At 38.0% G+C, this 22615-nt stretch overlaps 1 protein-coding gene and 1 long non-coding RNA gene across 10 annotated transcripts in view; one reads left to right on the top strand and one right to left on the bottom strand.

Annotated features, from left to right (window-relative positions):
- MAST2 (microtubule associated serine/threonine kinase 2) overlaps nucleotides 1-22615 on the bottom strand; it is a 199666-nt gene that overhangs the window by 48165 nt on the left and 128886 nt on the right. For 7 of the 9 annotated variants that reach the window (XM_030031727.2, XM_030031724.2, XM_030031726.2 and 4 more), the window contains 4 exons: nucleotides 16177-16252; nucleotides 13693-13713; nucleotides 11035-11113; nucleotides 5325-5479 (listed from right to left, as the gene is read on the bottom strand). In XM_030031727.2, coding sequence (XP_029887587.1) covers nucleotides 5325-5479; nucleotides 11035-11113; nucleotides 13693-13713; nucleotides 16177-16252 — 331 coding nt within the window. The remainder of the gene's footprint in view (nucleotides 1-5324; nucleotides 5480-11034; nucleotides 11114-13692; nucleotides 13714-16176; nucleotides 16253-22615) is intronic. The other 2 variants (XM_030031725.2, XM_030031729.2) reach the window with 1 other exon arrangement.
- LOC121233731 lies at nucleotides 5606-22014 on the top strand. The gene is made up of 3 exons (XR_005933785.1): nucleotides 5606-5750; nucleotides 7398-7458; nucleotides 21900-22014. It is a non-coding gene; the product is annotated as an uncharacterized LOC121233731 (long non-coding RNA).

Genomic DNA, 22615 nt, shown 5'->3' with positions numbered 1-22615 from the left:
GCAAAGCAGGATATACAGTAATTCCTCTTCTTCTTACAAACAGGCAAGCGGTGAAACAGAACAGTAAAGAGTCTTTCTCACTGAGCACTTTGAAAAGTAATTTCTGAGTTTGTTGCTTCAGTGACGTTTAATCTGTGGACAAATACTATTTGTGATTGGTTTTGTATCGCTGAACTGTTTTCCAGTTCAGCCCTTCTTTATACTAGGAGTGACATTCTTATGAATATAAGGGTTTTTTTTAAACATTTATAAATAGAAATAATAAATTAATAAATAATAATAATAAAAAATATGTATATATATGAGAGAGCATTAAGGGAAAGGGAATACATTTCAATCACAATCTCTTTGAAAGTAAAGACTAATGAGTCCTTTCTACAGACTTACACAGGGGGTGCAACTACCTCTTTCCAATACCTCAGGATTTTTTATGCATGCCAACGAAGACTGAAACTGCTTTAGACAGAAAACACTAGAAAGTTAAAGTAACGAGCAGTACAGAGGGTAAATAAGAATACCCAGTTTTCCTCATAATAGAAAACCACAAAGATGGTGAGTGAAACCAAAAGTTAATAAATTTAAAACCAGTCACTTTGAAGAACATTTTAAAATCAGGTTCACAGAATTCACTGTCTTGACAGAGAAAACAGAGACCAACATTATCTGTAATGTAGTTAGAATGTATTTTCATAGGAAATAGATGCCTTATGCTTCAGAATATAAAACTATTATGCTTCTCTGGCAAATTCCTGGCTGCATGAGTCCCCACTCTGCAGGGAGCACCACCTGTTCCTCCGCAGCTTGCAACAGACGGCACTTTCTGAAAGCAGCAGCATGAAGCGATGAAACCACCAAGATTACTCAAGTGGTTAAAGCTGACGCTTAAGTGCAGTGAGATGAGAAAGCTCCACAACCTGCAGGATCAATCTTTAAGATAAAAATGGACTATGTGGGCCACTGGTGCGGTTTCACAACACCTATTCCTTCTTCCCATCTTGGGTATTTTATTTCAGAAGTCTTTTTTGACAACTGGCATTTTCTAGGAGTTGTCTCTGTATATTCTTAATGGCAGGATCTAGCATGTCAAAAGTCAGGTTGGAGGATTGCATTTGAAACGCACTACCCAGCAAAGAGATGAAGGAGCATGCTTGATTAAGGATGATCTCATCTACTTCAACTATATAAAAATTCACTGCTACAATCTTTAACGCTTTTTCCCTAGACAACATTATCCTGAAATACAAAAAGCGATCAAGAAAAATGGGCAGATTGGTGGGCTGAGTGACTGCACAAAGGCAGCTCCTGAAGAAGTCGTTATTAGTTAACTCTGCTTTTATCTCTGACTTCGCCACACATTTCCACATGTTAGCAATCGCTAAAGGAAGACAAGGAAAGAGAACAGGGGAAAGATGGAGGGCAGCATCTCTCTAACTTAGAGAGAGTAACGATGCCAAGTTTAGTGCAAGAATTCACACTCTCCATGCATTTTACTCCCGGGAGAAAAGATCTTCTTCAGGTAAAGCCCAGGATTGTTCTAAACAAAGTGAATGTAGGCCGGACATCTCTCTGTTGGCCAATAACCTGAAGGATTTGAAGGTTGCATTACAAAAAAAGAGACCAGTTGAGAGATGGTATTTAGGAACTACTTCTGCAAGTAAGAAAGAAATACTCTCTTCTACTGAAGACACACTGGAAGTACCAAAACAGGTGGGTCACATGGAAATATGTTCTTTCATTGAGCATGTGAGTACTGGATCTATTGGAGATGGATGAGAAAACAGTCTCCTGGCTTTAGCAACCAGATTCAAAAGCATGTGACACTTTTGGTTTCCAGCGTTGGTCTCAGGCTACCTCCTTCCACCTGCACAGGAAAGCAGCTGGGAAAGAACCAGTGCCATTTCTTTGGTGTAGAAATTTGGGGGATTTCAAATAAGGCATGATTAGTTAGGCGATGAGTATCTTCAAGCCACCCTGGCAGAATACCTCAAGCAATGGAGGTGGTACCAACTTGTCAGTGTACATCAGCCAATGCTACCCTGCACGACTGTACGCTTTGTTACTTTTTTCATCCAGTTTGATCATTAAGACTGCTCTGTATGAACAGAACATTTGCAGCTAAGTACAAGAAAATGGTAATTTCTAGTCAAAGAAGTAGATTTTTCCAAAAGTTACATCTAGGCAATACTCTCTATCTAGGAGCATAAAAGGATCAGCTGATACTTCTAAAAAATCTTGGGTTAGAGACCCTCAAAAACAACAGTCCCAGCATTTGACAGTGACATCTCAAAATACCAGTTCCTCTCTCATAAAAAGAGATGTAAGGCTGCAGTCACAAAGGATGAAAAATGAATACATGTTAACAATCAGTCATAAATATCAGACCATCTTTTAAATTACAAAGCTGTGACCGCCAATTAAGGAAAACTTCTGATGTATTTTGTTCATCTGCTTTTCATTAGAGCTGATCAAACAACACCATTAAATGCTTATGAAAATATTATATTTTTAGGAAATTCCTGCTTCATTTTCAACACGTTAACTGCTCAGATTTTATTTTTTCATTTCTTAAGTAAGTAAAAATATCCTCCCACCCAGTAAGCTAACTCTATCATGTGGGCAACTAAATAAGCAAGCTGTGCAGTGAATAAGGTCTGGTCTTCACATATTTCAGTACTTGTTTGTTTACAAGGACGTGCTACCCTCTGTCAAAGTGGGTATTTACTCCTGCAAACATTGCTCCAATTGGTTGGATTGACATATCAATTTTCCTTTGAGATGCAAGGGCCAGCATGAATGCTTGGTAGTGGCAAGGGTGCCATAGAGTCACACACCATCACAGTACTAGCAATAAGTAAAATGAAAAACAAATCAGGCACAGTAAGTTTAAAAAATTAAATTACTTCATTCTAAGCTTTGGAATACCAATAAGGCTGGCCATTATCATACTGAAAACCAGAGACAGCTAGAGAAAGCATTCAAGAGGGGAGGAAGATTAATCACATAGTTATATGACACACTGAATTAATCTAGTCTCGTCACAGAGTATAAACCTACTATGTGATAACTCTGCTTTTAAATTGGCTCACAGAGGTAAAATTCTCAGCAAGTTGATAATCCGTATTAACAAGGAAAAAAATAAAATTGGGCTCTTCATTTTATTGTTCATATCATTCTTGCATTAGCAAGTGTCTTATACTTCATTATGCCAACAGTAATATGTCTGTGTTAGAAAGGACAATAATTACTTTAGTGATGTGTTGTCTACCTACAGTAGTTGTCTTATCTATAAAGAATTAGTACTACTACAGATCCACTACTCAGCAATCGTCAGCATTAAGAGTGATAGGAAGAGGACCGAAGTAGGACTATTGTTCAGAGAGACTTAGTACAAATCATAAAACTAGTCTTTTACTACACGGCAATTTGTGGAGATCATGGGCTAAGTGTGCTACTACCCACGGTACTTACCTGCTCCTGTAGATTACTGTGTAACTACACTTAGTAGATCCATATGCAATTACCATGCAGCCTGCACTGAAGTTTAGAACATACAAATAATTACAAATAATCATGAAAGGTCAGCTCTGCCATGACACGATACTCACCATAGATTTTTTTTGTTATCTTGGCCTGTTTCACTTCTTCTATTACAAACCTCGGCCTAGATCCTGAGCTGGGCACACTGATTCAGTATTTCCAGCTGCCAGAACTTCTGAATCTTGTCCATTAATTTAAAGGCGATATCCACCTCTGACACCCTCAGACGAGAAGCAGAAGGGAGACTTCACCTCCCTGTCCCCAGCTTGTATAAATCCTTTTTCTTTCATAAGATGCTGCATCTAGAGGTACGCTTCTCTAGACTTTCATTCACTTGGTCCAGCACTAAAACGCATAGCAAAACTTAAGGCTTTTGCCATGATACAAAATGTTTGTGGATTTATTCCACATAACCCTTAGAGACCTGCAAGAAAGATTGCGCAGAGAGTTTGTGGAATCTCCGTCCTTGGAGATATTCAAAAGCTGTCTGGACATGGTCCTAGGCAATCGGCTCAAGCAAGGGTTTGGACAAGATGACCTCCAGAGGTCCTTTCCAACCTCAGTCATTCTGTAGTTCTGTGAAAGATGAAATTCTAGTTGCTTCTGTTTTTAAGTACGGAAAAATCAACTGCACAAGGAAATAACCCCTGGATAGCTATCTTTGAACAACCCATTCTCTGAAGCAACAGTAAAAATTATTCAACTGCTAATGCAGGAGAAATATTTTCAGCACTATTACAAAATTGCTCTTGGGTGCAATTCTATTTAAGGTTTTGACATCATCTACTCTAGTGTCCCAGTTTTGGCTGGGATAGAGTTCATTTTCTTCCTAGTAGCTGGTATAGTGCTATGTTTGGGATTCAGTATGAGAAGAATGTTGATAACACACTGATGTTTTCAGTTGTTGCTAAGTCGTATTTATACTAAGTCAAGGACTTTTCAGCTTCTCATGCCCAGCCAGCAAGAAGGCTGGAGGGGCACAAGAAGCTGGGAGGGGACACAGCCAGGGCAGCTGACCCAAACTGGCCAAAGGGGTATTCCATACCATGTGATGTCATGCCCAGTATATAAACTGGGGGGAGTGGGGCTGGGGGGGTGGATCGCTGCTTGGGAACTAACTGGGTGTCTGTTGGCGGGTGGTGAGCAATTGCATTGTGCATCACTTTGTATATTCCTATCCTTTTATTATTATATTTGTCATTCTATTATTGTTATTATTATCATTATCAGTTTCTTCCTTTCTGTTCTATTAAACTGTTCTTATCTCAACCCACAAGTTTTACTTTTTTTCCTGATTCTCTCCCCCACCCCACTGGATGGGATGGGGAGTGAGTGAGCTGCTGCATGGTGCTTAGTTGCTGGCTGGGGTTAAACCACATTATCTAGTTTTCATAACCCTTCAGAAGCACTGCTGGAAAAGTTATTAACAGTGACTGTAACCACTTCTTTATATTAATGCAGAAAAATTCAGAGAAGAAACTTCACTAAAAGGAAATCTACATTTTATACATTTAGTACAAGACGCTTGTGCATCAGGTTTTCATAGGGTTGTTGTGAAGATACAAAAGCAGACTGTGCTAACCATTTTGCAACCCAAAACCTCAGCATCAAATAAAAAAAAAAAACCACCTTTCTGATTAGGTGAGGTAGCTTAAATGTTGATTAAAATAATTTCAAAAACATGTAACAAAACAACCACAAATGACTATTCTTAGATCGGAAAGCACACATAGAAATGCAACACGTGTCCAACATCTTGAAAATTCAACAAACAACCCAAAGCTCACCTGAGACTGCGAGACCGAGGCCTCAAGGCTGGAGAATGTCGCCCTTCCTCATCAGTGATGCTCTCAGTACTGAAATGCTTTGTCAGGAAATGAAGTTCATCTGCCGTGGGCTGAAAGGGCAGCTGGTGCAGCTTCTCCTGAGATGAGCATGATGACTGAGTACAGAAAAAAATACAGAAAAGAAATGCACTAAACGCATGCATAGGGGTCAGCTAATGAATGGAAGAGGAACGGATTCTGCCAGACACTGCACACTCCAGCGGAAAAGAAAGCTACTTATCAGACCAGGTGCCTCTCTTTGTTGTTCTCATTAGGCTAAGCCAACTCTTAGGTACAACAACAGAGCTGGTGAGATCAGGAAGTCTTTGGGAGAAGGCCAGGGAACCACCGCATCTGATTCTGGAACCATTAGATCTTATCATGCAGGTAATTTACTATCAGGAGGCAGAAAGGAAGGTATGTGAGTACCAGTGCTACTCTCGAAAGGACAAGGAGGTTCCTGGAGTGGTGAGCAACTTTCTTTCCTTTTCCCTCATGCTCTCTTAGCTCAGGAGTTTCACTGGCATGCAGAATGCTATGGAGCTGTGTAGACGTGAGAGTTTTTGCTGATCATTGGCTCTCATTGGAAATTGCTATTGTAAATGGTCAGGATTTTATTTCTCCCTTCCTTTACCCATCAGGCTTCTTCTCTAACTAAGTAGGCAATAATAAAATGAAAGTAGCTGACTTTGCAGAGTTGTAAGATTAATAGAGTTTCTTGTTATAAACAGCTTATTCATCTTTAAAGTAGTTGATGCATTTATATGACACATCTTGTGATAATGATAGACATGAAACCGTTTTAATCCTTGAGCTTCAAGAAACCTGAGATTAAAACAAATATTTGTGGGAAGTGTTAATAACATCAAATGTTGGATGTTCCAGGGGAAAAAGCTGTAGGTCAACTAACAAATGAATTTCTTCTTGTGTGATTTTTCAATGCCCCTTTCCATTTTACAAAAGTAAGAAAATATATTATGTAAGGGCAAATTAAAAATCCTCTTTAAAAACAAAGCAGAGGGATGGGGGGGGGGGGGGAAAGAAGTGCTGAATAACCAGAGTAGCACCAGTGGGCCTTATTAAAAACATTATCCTAATCTAAGTTCCAATGCTCCTTATTGATCTGATGAAATTAATCATGTACACCGTTCCACTGGGAAAACTTCTCCTTTTGCTACAATAACCCTCACCCACACTGGAAAGCACTGCATCCTAGTACCAGGGGTATTGGTAGGAGAGAATTATACATGATATAACACGTATGACCAAAGCTTTAACTCACCTAGCATGCTTTTCTAGATTTATTTGCTGTTGATGGTTTTTGGAAAAGAAAGCTAAGAAGTATGGCCAAGCAATGAAAGCCAAATGCTGACAAGGCTTTTCACCAAGTCCTGCATGTTTGTAATGTTGACAGCAAAGAGAAAATACTCTGAAATCACATAAAACAGGTACATCCAAATTTGTCAAGAAGGTAACAGCTACACTTGAACTGAATTAAAACTAAGCAGATTGTTGCAGATCCTAGCATAGTCTTATCTAGAGAATTCTAGCCAAGACTGAGATGGAGATCTGCATGTCAGAACTTATAAACCTAAAGATCATATTCTTTGATAAAAATATAATTAGCTCCAGACCCCAGATCCATTCCCACTGCACTGCACAGAGGTATTTACAGAAAAGAACCCCCTTGAAAGCCTTGGGACATGCACAAACTCCCCAGGTGTGGCTGGAACTGGAAGCCACCACTTCCAGTGTTTTCCTTCAGGCAGGTCTAGGTGCAGGGATCATGTTGGGAAGTCATATCCAGCAGTGTCCACACACTGATGATCATCCAGATGGTGTATCAGCTTACACTGGTCTAATCCACACTGAAGCCAAGATGGAGAGTCTGGGTGCTTGATAGCCCCTTTGCCCACAGCTATTCTGCTGTGCACACTGCTTATGCCAAGTACAGGAAGTCCTTGTAGTACGGAATTATGCAAGCCCTGTTTGACTTTCAGAGCTTTCTTTGATGTCTGTCTTTGTGTCTTACAGAATACAAGGAGCGGGGAGAAGTACCTGCCTATGAAAAAACAGCAACACTTTCAAAGAAAAGGTACACGTCAGTTGACATCCCGTTCATGATGAATAACGCAAGTCCTGCAGTAGAGCAGGAAGTACTGAAGACACCATCTTACAAACCTGCATTAGCAGGTACTCAAGTTCTGGCATTACAAATACGTGTCTTATTCAAAACAAAATTAAACTAAAACTACCACATTAAGGAAGGTTAGCTAGTCACTAGAGTTAGAAAAAAAATCAAAACTGATAGTCTAGAAAAAGCATTAAAAATTTTATGTCTCCTAACAGCAAAATCACTGGGAAGCAGTGCTAGTCAGCTCATGGATGACCCAACAAAATCCTCCCTCCACTTTCTCTCCTTAAAAGCAATCAGATCACAAAGTTTGTAATTCCAGAGAATAATTAAAGTAAGTCCTGAAGAAAAAGGCCATGATGAGAAATGTACTTTCCTCTGCCAAGGGCTTCTCTAGCAGTCTTAAGGTATACAACCTTTCAATGAAAAAGCGTGAAAGCAAAGTGAAATACTTCTGAAGCATTGATTTTTAAGTAATCACATCACTGTATTCAATATCTGCAGCAGACTAATACAAACATCCCTCTGGTGTCTTAATTACAGATGCAGAATTCACCAACTCTTCTCCAGTAAAAAAAATCAAGCTAACACTACAGTAGCTTGTATATTAACTCTGCATCTAGAAAATGAATAGCAGATTAGATGTTTAAAAATAATTGTATATTGGCCCATTCAACTGACTGTTCTATATTCATCTAATTTGAAAGAAGGTCTTTAGCTTTTTTAGTGTTGGCCTGATGATATATATCTGGTCTTCATGATTCATATGAAAAGGGTAAATGTGTATTTTTTTAAAAGCGCCATCCCTCATTTGGAAGCAAAAAATAAAGCAGAATCTACAGGTTTCCACTGACCTTAGACTAAACAAATGTCTTGGTTTGTTCAGTTGGTTGATTGGTAGAGCAGCTGATCTATGACCACAGAGATGCAGGTCAGCTCTAACTGCCATACAGAACTCAGGCCAGCAGAACACAGAACTGACGCTCTTCTTGATATTTCATTTCCTACTGATATGTACACCAGAAAGAAGGTGTACCGGCTTCCTTCTATCTTGCTTGAAAAAGAAATGTAATCTTGAAGACTGATCACATGAAATGGAAGCCGAAAATTCTGTTATATTCACATCTGCGGCATTAATTCATTGTGCCCTTTTGACAAGCCCCTTGACTACTTCCTACTTCAGTTTTAAAGTCTATGCAGGAATAATACTGCTTTTATCAACTTCAGAGGTGTTATTCAGATCAATTCAAATTAATTCTAATCTATGAAATACTATGATAATAGTATTGTCATAGACAAGTAGTAAGTAGGATTGGCTTAGAAATGTAATACTAAGTTTAATAGCTCCAAGAATTGCATCACTACTTACTTAACAGCCCATTTCAATGTCTTTCTGAGATTGTAACACTGAACCAGCAAAAGAACAAGACACAAGAGACTCAGCCATTTAGGAAAAAAAAAGTCTTGGAATTACAGGTTTTAATCTAACTATTTCCTGCAGGAAGGTGAATTCAGATCTGTATATGACCATCACTTCATGCTTCTCATTATACCACCCTGTTTTCTGTTGTTTACAATACTTACACCATTTGAACTGATGCTTTCTATGTGACATGTCTATCTCAGATCTGTTGGGTTGGGGTTGTTTGGGTTTTTTTCTGGAAAAATGTCAAGAGACAAATATGTTTTCTTTCCCATGTCAGGAAGCTGAGAACTTTCTAAAAGTAGCTTTAATGTCCCTATTTCAAAGCAAGGACTCATACTTCCAACAGATATTTTTTGTTGTTGTTAGTTTTGCTCTCTCCATGGACATCTACCCAAAGGATGGTCAAACTATAAACTCTTGAAAAACTACTGATCACACCTGCAGGTAAGACGGACTTACACACTGCAGGCAGTTTGGTCTCCAAAATGTCATCTTCACAGGCATCTTGGAAACTCTCACAGTGACTACCAATGATAAAACTATTTGGATGTCATCCATACAGAAAGTAACTGTACTTGCTCCATGCTCTCACAGCTGGTACCCAGAAGAGGACTTAGCCATGGCTTATACCCATAAAGATTTAAACTAAGACTATAAAGGCAAAAGCAGAGCTCCGTTTTAACAGCTGCTCTCAGGTGCTTGAATATATAATACTGCTTGGCAGCAAAACAGGGGCATCTTATTCATGTTGATAATGAAATCTTCTCCCACATTTTTCTGTGCTCCTGCCCAGGAGCACACACACACACGCACGTGCACACACAGAGACTTCTCCCACAGGAAACTGAAATCAAGTCACCTGCCTTCGAAGGAGACAAAAAAAACCCCCCAAAACGAACAAAAAAACAACTCTCTTGAAGGACAAAAGATAACAAATTGTGAAAATTGTGCAAACTAGAGTCTGCGGGAATGTGTCTGAACATATGAAGCTACAGATATGAGATTAACATTGCAAAATCAAATTTTAATCGTATCAATTCATGCTAAAAGGAAACTTTTAACCCCAATTTCTTCTCTTGCTATGTAGACTGAATTTAACACTCACTTCCTAAGGAACTGTGATGATAAATTTGTGCTTGAGAAGCACTAGAAATTTATGGATGAACGTAACAGAACAGCTCACAAGGAAAACAATGATACTGCATTCAGTGTAAGATTTGCATAACATGGAATATTGAATCCTAATTAATGCAGGTATTACAATTATTCGGAACATACTCTAAGCAGTACACAAAACCCAAAATGATCAGTAGAAGTATTACGAAAAGAGGCAGTGATAAATGACCACACAGTTGAAGACACTCACCATAACACACATACAAAAGCGTGTTACATTAAGTCTGTACAGGTAGCCTTAACATATCTAATTTTTCTATGCTTGGCTTTGCAAGGTTGTTATGTGGATAACCACAACATCTAGTTCACATAAACTAAAGAATAAGATTCATTGTATGATGTATCTGAGAGTTATAAGGGTTAACACAGTGCTGCTACCTTACTGGTATTAATGACATACTAGCCTTTTGAAAGTACAGAACTCAAGCAAACTGCAGCCAGCCTTTCTAATGACATGCGTAAGAACTGAAAAGCTTTATTAGGAGGTTCAAATTATTGGAGTTGAGTAACAGATGTGGATTATCAGTTTTTCTTTCTGCTAGCCTGATAGCAGAGGCTTTCATACTAAGAACTTGACAGCAGACAAGAATTTCATTTCCCAGTTACAAAAAGGTGAGAGCTGGCTAGTAATTATGCACTATCGCTTAGAGTCCTGCCACTTCTGAGACATTCTGCCTCTCAACTGATCGGTCGAGCCAAGTGCTGCACTGGGATTTCACCTATGCTAAAGGCAAAGTGCAAGATGACAGGAGCTGGGAAATGGAGGAAAAAGCAGCAGAACCAATAATTAAAATAATTTTTAAAATAATTAGTGTATTAAATAATGTTAGCAAAACAATGAAGAAAGATCAGATATTTTAGTAAAGACTCAAAAGCTGATTTGTTAGGGTGTGTTTGTACAAACTGAATTGCTTGGAAAAGTCTGTGCCACTTACAGAAACTGTTGAACTGGGAGTGTTTGTTCCATATCCAGAAGAAGGAAGGGAGGCCAAGGACCAGCGGCGTCCATCCGTTCTGGGGAAAAGAAGTAAGGGAAATTACTGTCAGGGATATATTGTGGCTAATTCTTGGGGGAAATAAGCATTTCCCCCCCGCAAAATCTCTTAACCTCACATTTTTATTAAAGTCTCAAGTTATTCAGATAAATGAGGTATCCTATTTACAATGATTTTTGTGAAAAAGCAGCTAGGGTAAGTTTTAAAAGCAAAAGTAAGTAAGTGACCTTGGAAAAGATAAAGCAAATGGGCATCAGATTCCTGCATTAAGTAGATGCTTTGTAAATGTTACCAGTTGTGCAAAAATTGGAGTTTCTAAAACAGACAAATGAAATCAGCTCATTTCAAACTTATGTGAAGAAGACAGTCATGCCTAAGATAATTACTTATGCAGTTCCTTGTCTTCCAAATAAAGTTTAAAATTGAAGGGAAAAAAATCATATTAGATCAAGAATCAACTGAAAGCAGATTCGTTAGTTTACCTAGTCAGAAGGCATTCTGCCTAGCACATCGCCTGACACAGCTGGTGAATTAAATCCACTACAGCAGATCTGAACAGAGCCAAGTGGTCCACTCAAAATACAGCGAGATAGAAATCACAGAAATCTCACCTAGGGTCTCTTTCACCTCCAGTGAACATAATATTAGTAGTTATTTCCCTATCGTAGCCAAAGAAACATGACCCTCAGGGAAAACAGCCAAAACATCCCAGAGATACTGCAGAAAAGGTCTTGTCTTACCAATGTAAAACTGATGAACTACACAACTGCTTTGAGAATAATCAGTGTTGCCCTGCCTGAAACCCTCTTCTCCCCCCAAAACCTGCCTCTGTGAAGATGGAAACTGAACTACATTCAGCTCAGTCTCACAGTGCTTTTTCTGCCTCTGATTTCATTTCAGTCTTGCATGCATTTTGTGTCCTATAATGGACAAAGGTGTCCCCCTGCACAACAGGATGGATGTTAAAGAAGTCTCTTCCTCACATCAGTTTCCGTTTGCTTGTTTCTTTTATTACATCAGATTATCAGTAACTGGTCAAAGTGAAGCTGAATTAGAACAGTTCGTCGTTCTAACCTACTTCGGAAAGATTTGGGGTTTTTTTGCTACGTGTAGATACAATACATTTATGCAAGTGCATTATAAAATAGGATGTTTCATACAGGTCTGAAATAGTGCTTAGCTCTTATTAAAATCTCAACTGTTATCATCTTCACAGTAATACTTCTCATCCCACTATCCACACCCATGAAGCCCGATCTTCAGAAAAAAGTTCAATGCACACCCAGGCATAAACGCCTGTTTATATTTTTTCCAGATCTAGTTCCTTTTATTTTCAGGCACTGATACACACTACTCTTCTTTGCCATCTACCTTAGAACAAGAGGGAAATACACTCACTGTTCTACATCACAGAGAATATTATGTCAAGAGTTTTTAAAGACTCATGCTTCATGCATTAATAAAAAATAATCCAGCTGTAATGCAGATTTCTATTGCATGCTTATGCTATAGCTAAACCCCATTTAGCCACAGGTGACGTTTTCTTTGGCAAGACAATTACATGTAAAAGAACAATCTCAAAAAATTCCAAGAGAAATTAAATTCCTTTCTTAACCCTGAAAAACAACAAATGTCAGCATTACAAAGTTGCTGCATGATGTGGTCAGTGACAGAACACCAAACTTCAATGATCTTCATTCAGCTTCTTGTAACATACAGGGGTACTGGGGAAATATTTAGGTCAATGCTTTAACCTCAGTTTGGACCCTCAGTCCCAAAGCAAGATGGTGTGCTCCTGACTTCTCAAACAGTAGACAGGAACGCACTCATTTTTTGCAAAAGGAAAGCAAAATAATGACTTGACTAAATTGTGTATTGAAATTACTTCAGAATTTTCATTTTGACAAAGTTAACCGAAAAAGTCTTTCTCAATTAGAAAATTACAGGATACCTCTTCATGCTTGGGCTATTTTCTGCTGATGCAATCTAGGCAAGCAATGTGCTAAGCAGTCAGGACAATGCATATCAGCTCTATTCTAGCAGAAGGAAGTGGGACAAGAGTAGAAATCTTCAAAATCAAAGGCAACAGGAAGAAGACTTTAAAAGAAAATTCCTCCTTCGTTTATGCAAAACATTTCAAAATTACTTCAGTGTTTTGTTAATAAACATATTTTTAGAGAGATCTCACGCAATATTTCTTAGGAAAAGATACTTGGAAAGAAATTTTTAGGTCTTTTTTTTATTATAGATTCTTTGCTAGCACAATAAAAACATGCAAACAACAAATTTTGCCTTTTAAATGACATTTTAATTAGTTAATGAAGGAGGTATTTTTACGGCAGCTAAATGCTATTCAATGAACAGTAGATCAATTTCAAAACAAGAAGGTGCTAGAAGAACAACACATCTTCTCCAGAGCACTACCTGTTTATCGTTTTAAGCCAAAATGCAAAGATTTCCTTTTTTGATTACCAAAGAATAGAAGCTGAATGCCTAAATGGGGTTATTACAGCATGAACTTGTTAGGGACACAGGCTCAGCTGCACAGAAGCATAGTTCATACACACACACAAACAGCAGCAATACGATACACATTACCTGTCTGCTCTGTGTCCATGGCTGTGTGGAAGAAATTGTACAATGATAATGAGAGAGGGAGAAGTAGAAGATGCACATGTGATTTCTGAAAAAACCCTCATCATCTGTTACTGGTATTCCGCTAAGATCAGTTTTAGTGAATATGGACAGAATTAATCATACATTTCCTTATTCAAACAGGAGGATCCCTGAACATGTTAACTTTGTGGCTATGACACAATCATTGAAAGGGTGTCTAGCAAGGGATCTATGATTAATCACCAGTCAAACTAAGGATAATCTTGCAGTATATTGTAGTGAAATTGGCTTTACAATAAAACAAGTTTTCCAAATATGTTTCCTACTCTGTCCCAAGAATAAACTCATCACAGGGCTAATATGAAAGAATGGAAACCACAGACAATGTCCAAACAGGATAATAAATGAAGAAATTAAACCAAATATAAAAAGCAGAAAATCAGCAACAAATCATTTCTGTGACGGCAACAGGAGGAAATAAGGTAAGAACCACCTCTTAAGACCCATGCAATGCCAATCAAAAGAGTACAGTGAAATATCCATTTGTCTGGGGTAACAGAGCACCACACTTGCAATTACTTAATACCATCATATAGAAGTTATTCTGATACCACTATGTGACAATCTAATAAATATGTATTGGTACTGCTGGCATAGCTATTCAGGGTGTAATGCAAGTAGAAAATAGAAACAAGTTTCTAAACCAAGCTGGGCTTAAGTGTTCTTTTCAATGAATGACAGAAAAAGTATAGAGAGCAACATGCATACTGTAAAATGAACCACAGTATTCCATAGGACAGACTTAATCTTTATTCATCTATTTCTTTAAAAATTAGATTTAAAAAGTGGAAAAGTATGAAAGGGCACTCTTCCGAGTTTTAGTATTAAAACATTTATTTGCTGCTTGAAACTTCAGAAAGCAATGATACTGAAACATCAAGTTGAAACATGATGTTGAAAAATTATGTTAAGTTTTGACAATGGTTTCAGCTGTAACTTTCCTCCTGCGTTCCAGGGTCCAGAGCTCCAGATACTGTGAAAACTCAGTAAAACTCAGGTAAAAATTCAGTTGACTTCAACAGAACTTATTGAATATACCCAGATCAGGCTCAGATACCTCTTTAAAAATAAAGATGGATGCTGTGAGTCCATTTGAGTTGTTTTACCAGCAAGTAAAATACTAATTTTTCCCTCTGAGGCAACAGGAAAATACATATCCAGTCTGTCACATTTCACACACTGTTATGAAGTTTTTTCTTATGTAAGACCTGAAGACCAAAGTCTACTTCAAACAGTATTCAAGGACACCAGGTCTTCTACCTAATCACCTCAATGCAGAAACGCTCCAGGATTTACCTGCCACTTTATTCTTCTTTGAAGTTTTGAGACCTATCCTTTTTCTGACTAGTCACCAAGCTAAATCTGTTGTTCTCAGAAAACTTACTTCCTCTCAGGATGATCACACTTTTCCCATTCTCAGATCATTTTAAACACAGATTGGGTTTTTTTCAGCCAAGGCAGAGTTTAGCAAATCCAAAATATCTTCCCCACACCTGAGTCTAATAATCCTGCTACTATGCCCAAACCCTGCTTTGGATCTCTCTTTTTCTCCTTTATTTCTCCACAAAATTTAACTTTCTGTATCATTATCTATTTCTGCCTACCTGCTGGGATACAACATTCAATACACCATTTGTCTGCTTCTCCCAGCTGTCTTTATTCTTTCTATCCTATTCTTTACACTAAATTCATCACTATAGTATCAGATTTCTTTCCACTAGTTTGATATACAGCATAAGCAGCATTTGTCTAGCATTCGCTGCAGGACAGATGATAGCTTCACATTCAGGTCTCTCAATGCTGCTCTTCTTCTAGAGGTTCTTGTAGACTTGCAATTTCAATTATCAGTTATTTTCCTCATTAGAGCAATAATGTACTCTTGACACCAATGCCCAAGACAGTAGAGAAAACTAAAAAGTTGCTACCAGTCAGAATGCAGCGAATGAATGCACACACAGTTGTGCACGCCTAATTTTATGTATGTTTATGTCTGTGCAGAGATAGCAAAGAAGATCAGTACACTTTGAATACACCGCAGTTATTCAGTGAGAAGAACATCTAGGATTACAACTAAGACATTATTATCCTAATCATAACTGGCTTTAATGTCATTATGACTAAATTATTTGTCATATCACATGCCCTACATGTCATCCTTCTGGAAGAACGTTGCCTCCTCCTTAGGCAGTACTGACTACTTAATTTAATCTTCTTCTAGGTCTGAAAAGCACCTAATACATTCTGGGTGCTGCCAAGATCTAAACCAAAAAGAATAAAACAAAATAAAACTGGAAACATCAGAGAAAGCAAAACACAATCAAAAAACTTCTAAGACATAGGCCATTTCTAAATAAAAGCTTATAAACTATTTGCTTGCCAGTCCAAAGAGAATAGATCCTGCCTTACCTTCGGGCAGGAACAAAGGAGAAATGAGCAGGTGCATTTGGAGAGAAGTTCCTGGGACTGTCCAAAGGGCTGCTACCTGTTTGAGAAAGTAAAAAAAAAATAAAAAAAAAAAATAAAACACAAAACAAACACCCAAAAACATTTCATTCACATTTGCAACAAACTGTGTAAGTTCCACTGTGCAGAATGACTTTCAACTGCAAGTGGTAGTCACAAATAATTGAAAATATGGAGCTTTGAGTCTTTGCTCATTTAAGCATTAGTCTGCTAAAGGAACGTTCTGATACAGATGTATCAGTATTTTCCCTCCTTTTAAAATCATTTAAGGTGTACGTTTTCTTTCTTACTTTCGGATAAGTAATGTATCACACGTACACAATATAGTCTTTTAATATTTTGCAATAATTTCTATATACAAGCTTTTCCTAACACTTCTCAACAAAAAAACTGAGTTAGAAATGACACTGATGACAGTTTCAGGAATAATATATAGTAAGAAGTATTTCTTCACAATGTACGCCAAGGCTAAATGCAAAATTCACTGAGGAAAAAAAAGACGTACCAAAGGAACTGCACATGATAATAAAAGGACTATACACATGTAAGATGATCAGGCTATAACGTATCAGCATTCACCCTAACTACCACTTTTCTGAAATAATACTTCTACCATGAAAATGAAAGTTCCAGTGAATTTATACAGTGAGGAAAAAAATAACACTTAATTTTTTCTTGGCACAAGAATACTTTCTCTGGGCTTTGTCATGTGATGTATAAGCATATGGTTGGTAAGTGGTATATTGTAATGTATTTTATTTCAAAGTAAAAAGCAACCATTTCATAGAAAGCCCTTCTGAAAGCCAGAATCATTTACAGACTAACTGCAGAAACCTTTGAAAGTTATGGATGAATTAGAAGCTTCATGTCAGCGAGGGTGCTTTCTGTTGGGCATATTCTTAAGTGGTTTGCTCTTTCAGATCCTTAATATAAGCATAAAAGAGAAACTATACCTAGTAAACATACGCCAACAGCCATTTCTTTGTGCACAGACAGTAAAATAACATTAAAATAAGAGCAGGAAAACTAAATAGATACTGGACAAGCAATACACTGCAAGGTACATAACTGTGCTCATCAGAAATGTTTTCAAATTTAGATCCCATATAAAATGGATTTATTTTATAAGTCATGTTGAAAAGTCAAACATCAATGATGAACCATCTGCAAAGGACTCGTCTCTGTTTCAGGGAAGTACTAGGTTCCCAGCTCGCCCCCCAAGCCAGCACTGTTTGCGAGGTTACGGTCCCATCCAGCACTATACTGAAGCTAATAATTAAGTTGCATTAATTTCAACCCAGTTTATTCATACACCTTAACTGCTACACTGAGCAGAAACGGAATATAAGCACGGTCCTCAGTTGAAGGTAACATTCACTCACATTTCAGCTATACAAATGGTTCACAAAAATCTGCAGTAGCATCTCTCGACAACTTCTTGTGAGCAAGGTGTGTGCACACCTGGCATGCATGCCTGGGCAGGTAGGGAGGAGGAAAGGGAGAACAAGCTGATATCTTCTGGGGTATGAGGATGGCCACAGCGCAGCACAGGCCAGCAAACTCCATCTGGTCTACAAGTCTACGAGGGGAAAAATAGCAGCTGGTTGAGATTAAAGCAGCCCCAGGCTGATCTAACATGTGTCAAGGGGTGATGAGAGAACTGGAGAGGTAAGTGAATTCCAGACCACTCCACAATCTGTTTCATCAAGAGCAAACTAAATTAAAAACAAAGGGTTTGAGCAACAGGTTTGTTTTCCTTTGGCTTGGTTTTCTTTTGTATTGTTAGTTAAGAACTAGCAACGAGTTCACAGTGTAATATAACACAACGCAAGCCTTCACTCAAAACTGGATACCATTTAACCCATTCCCAGTATATCCCAAGTGGGAAGGGGAAAGAGTGACCAGAAATCAATAACTAGATGATTTTTGGTGCTTCATTTATTAAGCTTGTACTCATTTTTATTCTTATGGTGACAGTGGAAAAACAGGGACATTATGCTGCTTTTGAACTAAGAGAAGACTGAGTGGTTTGACAGTCTAGATGGCACTGCAAACTTACAAGAAAGATGGAAGAAGGCTACAATAGCCACAAAGTAAACAACTCCATGGTGCATAAACACACGTGTCCTGGTAGCAGTACACAGCTAGAGTTAGGGTCACCATTTTCATGCTGGCAGAAAGCTGAAGGAGAATTTTAGACCAGGAGGAAATGCAGCAGGAGTGAGGCCTTTCCGTGGTTATGTACATCTTCTAACAAAGGAAGGCAGGCTGCCAGTTTTGGTGGGAACCCTGGTCTTTGCCTTTCATTTTTCAAGCTTTAATGCTGATGAACCCTACTGTGTCAAGATGATCTTTTTAAACAAAAAGCCCATTGCCCAATGCTGTTATAAACAAGCAATGAACTGTCATTGCCTTTTTATATCTTCATCAATCTTTTGTAAACTTTCCAGATTATGATCAAAATAGGATTTCAGAATAACTAAGGAAATTGGGTAATGACAGTCTTTAAATTTTGAAATTAAGTACGTGGGCGTTCAAACTCTTCTGAGCTTGCACGATCTGGTATGGAGATACTGCTAATTTTTAAGCAACTACTTTTTCAGATTTATATGGCATATTTCCTTCCAGACACTGGAATTTTAATTAGATCCCTTGTGAGTTGCTTCTAGTTTTAAAATGAAAAGCAATTAGTTTTTCTACTCAATTCAAGTCTGGGTGAAGCTTTTAAAACAACAACAGGGAGAAGGGGAATTACTACTTTCCCTAAAATTTCCCAGTACTGCTGCATCTGCTCTAGTTGAAGGAATTTTAATAAGAGAAGCCTTAGTGCAATGGTCTCATTCACCAAGGCCGATCGAAACCCTATTTATTCTGTTAGCAAAGGTAAATTCCCCTGTTGCTCAAGGGTTATAGTTTGCTACTACTGAACCTGAAAGAACTCTGTCTCAAGGGAGGCTGTTACACAGAATGATTGCCCATTAGGTAAATCAACACACTTACATGAACGTTAATAATTCAGGCATGAACCTTTACATTTTCCGGACACAGGAAGAAGGATGCAGCCAAAGCATTTGTACATCCGCTATCCTCAAAATACAAAACCAGACCTTATGGGCAATAGGTAGGCGAAAGTCTCAGCTATCATCTACAAACATGACATTCATCAGATAGGTAACGAGTCCCAAAATTCACACTAGAACCATTTTGTAAAACCTGCTTCTGAGATTCATAAAAATAAATAAATATAAAAGACAAAGTTGTTGTGGTCTTCTGTGTAGGATATACTAGCGTTATTTGCTGAATATTAACACAAGCAGCTAAAGATCTTATTGCGTGCTACAGAATTAGCTGCCTTCCAGCATACGCAAATCTTAAAATGACCAAAAAAGTTTAAGCACCCTGTGTACCACCTGTCTCATATATAATGAATGCCGTGGTGCTCTCACACGATCAAGGATCACACACGTGAAATGCTGATGAACTGCAGCTTTAATAACCAGGGGAGGATCTACAGTGGTATGTTACATGCTCTGCCCACTCTAAAAATAATAATAAATAAATAGAGACCTTAGTAATAGCCATTTTTCTGCCAGAAGGTGGAACTGAACTTTCAGTGTAAGAGCAGAATAATTTAATTCAGTACCACACTGCTGCCTGAGAGCAGGTCCCTCCACCTGCCATTACAGATGGGAGCACAACAAAGGTCCCAGTTGTGACAAGCGTCTCCACTGGAAGCCAGTGAGCAACCTGGCTACCTTACAATTGTGGAAAGTAAATTTTAAAATAGCCTGAACTTCAATTATCGAGCAGTAAGAACCTATCTCTTTCCTACTGAATTATAAAGATGATGTTGCTTCTTTGATTGACTTTAAGCTTTTCATTTTAAAATATAAACTAATGGTAACTTAGTAATCAACCTCATGATGTAATCTCTCTGTTATTTTCATTTTTTAAAAATTTAATTCAAAGAAATACAAACAAATGTAAGGAACATATATGTATATCTTTTTTCCTCTGATTTTGAAAGAAAAATAATTTAGAATAAAGGGCAAATTTTCAAACCTGTTATTCCTAAAACTACGCATTTCAAGTTTGGGAGAGTAAACAAGCAGAGTGACTTTCCCATGAAGTTAACAAGCTGTAGCTCTCTATCCCAAGGTCCCAGCTCATTTTGGAAAAAGTTATTTCATATGAAATAACCTGGCATATGAAATTGCTTGGCATCTTATCTGGATGCTGTTTCAGATAGTAAGTGTATCTGCCTAGATCAGTGCTCACTAGGAGGTAGGTTTGCCTGATGGACAGTCAACTGTGCTATGTCACACCCACTGACTTTCACATTACATACAGAAGAATAACTCCTGAGGCTAGTGCCATACAGGACTTGACGTCAGAGTGAACAGAAACATTTTAGAAAGTGTCCCTGATTTCTCTGCATGCTTGCTGTTCCTTTGATTCATAAGAGAGGTTCAGAATGGGCATCAAGAAGAGCATGTTCAAGACAAAAGAGGGCAGGGAGAGGCTCCAGCATTTCTTAGCAACTTATCAGTGTATGTGCCTGAACAAACAGATTCATAGATTCTATTCAAATACCAAACAAATATCACAGCCTGTTCTCAAATTCACATCTCATATATGATATTTCTTAAGAAAATATTTGTGACTCTACGCTAAATTTCACCCACTTTTCTCTCTTGAATAAATTCTTTTTCCCAGGGAAGACTCCTAAATATAGTACTGGTAGAGAACTTAAATTACAAGTAATTTATCTTCCTATGCTCTACTGGCTACTCCTGGAGGTCACAAAGAATGTCCTTTTAATTAATAGTTCTAAATTCCACATGCAACATCAGAACAAAAAATGGCAATAATCGACAACTATTGCTAAAGAAAGATGGCATACCACTGATTAGTTACTCTTGTTTCTAGAAGACACTCACATACTTCCATAAAAAGATAAGCTTGTAAAAGCCTGAGACAGCATCAAAACCACTAAGAGCAATTTTTCATTTTTTAAATAGACAGAGAAGAAAAGCAAATAAAAAGAAAAGAAAATATAAATGTTTCTATTGTGAACATTTCTGCATTTCTTTTCCAAGCAATGATCATGTCAACATCTTGTTGCAATCTGCCAAGCAAGGACATTTCTTTCATATTCTGAGGAGCATCTTTCTCTGTCACTTCAGTTAAATGCTTGTACAGCTAATTTAGAATTTGGTAAATCCAACATATATATCAACTCTAAGAACAAAGTAAAGAGCACAATGTAACTAAGTGGAGAACCTCTACCCAGAAAAATGCCTTGTTGAAACCAAATTTTACAAAGCTATCACTATCATAATCACATACAACAGAACCAAGGGAGTTTGAAGTAAAAGGGAATTGCCCTATGCAGATTTTTGGCCCTGCATTTTATCTGAGATTCTGAAGCAAAAAGAAAATGGTTTTAATATACCACTTTTAAGATACTGTTAACATTTTAATTTGAAAATCATGGGTCATATAAAAAAAAAAACAATGTCATTAAAGTAACATCCTAGCCTTCCATGACTGGGCTTTATAGCATCCCGAGGAAATATGTCAGATTTTTATGAAAACTTAGAGTTGTTGAGGCTTTCATGGTCATCCCTGAACAATAACTTTGGTCTTCTTTTTCCTTTCAACAGGCTGGATGTCACCTCTCGAAATGCAGTGCTCCAGAAACAGAAGCAGATGGCTCCTTCTAGGTGAGCTACTATGAATTTGCTGTTCTTTCTCAGCATTTCCTTAGTTTGAATCTCCAGAAAGTATTTACAGAACATACTGCCATGTAGGAGGAGGAAAGTCTAATTGTAATGAAAACAACAGTTACTTGTCTTACATGCAACAGTGATGTGCTTCCAGACAGGCTCCACTGTGGATGATGTGCAACAAATGTTCAAGCTGTTGCATGCTACTGACTGGTGCCCATTAGGGCCATACCTGAAGCCCAACCGTCTTCTCTGGCATTTTGAAATATCACAAACAATGTAGTCACACATCCATCACCTACCTCCCTCAGCAATAAAAGCATCAAGGAAACATGCTGTTCAGGCAAGCTGTTGAATCTGCATGCGTGACCCTTTCTGAAAATCCATGGTTACTGTAGGCTGAACAATCACTCTTTCTTTTTCTATAGAAAGAACATCTCCACACACTTCACCTCGATGACTAACAAGCAGTTGCCCATTTGCTCTGAAATGAGCATTTCCCAGTTGCTGCCATGGTAAAACTGGCAGTAATGTAAAAAAAGAAGAGAGTCCTAAACACCTCATGTTGCTCTAAGTAGCAGATAGAGACCGTAAGATGGCACACTGCACAGCTGACAGGCTGCCGGAGGCATACAGAAATAAGCAGGATGTTT

Source organism: Aquila chrysaetos, chromosome 12, assembly GCF_900496995.4.
Source record: "Aquila chrysaetos chrysaetos chromosome 12, bAquChr1.4, whole genome shotgun sequence".
Taxonomy (NCBI): Eukaryota; Metazoa; Chordata; class Aves; order Accipitriformes; family Accipitridae; genus Aquila; species Aquila chrysaetos.
Note: the sequence above shows the minus strand (reverse complement) of the source record. Positions and strands in the feature narration are given on the sequence as shown.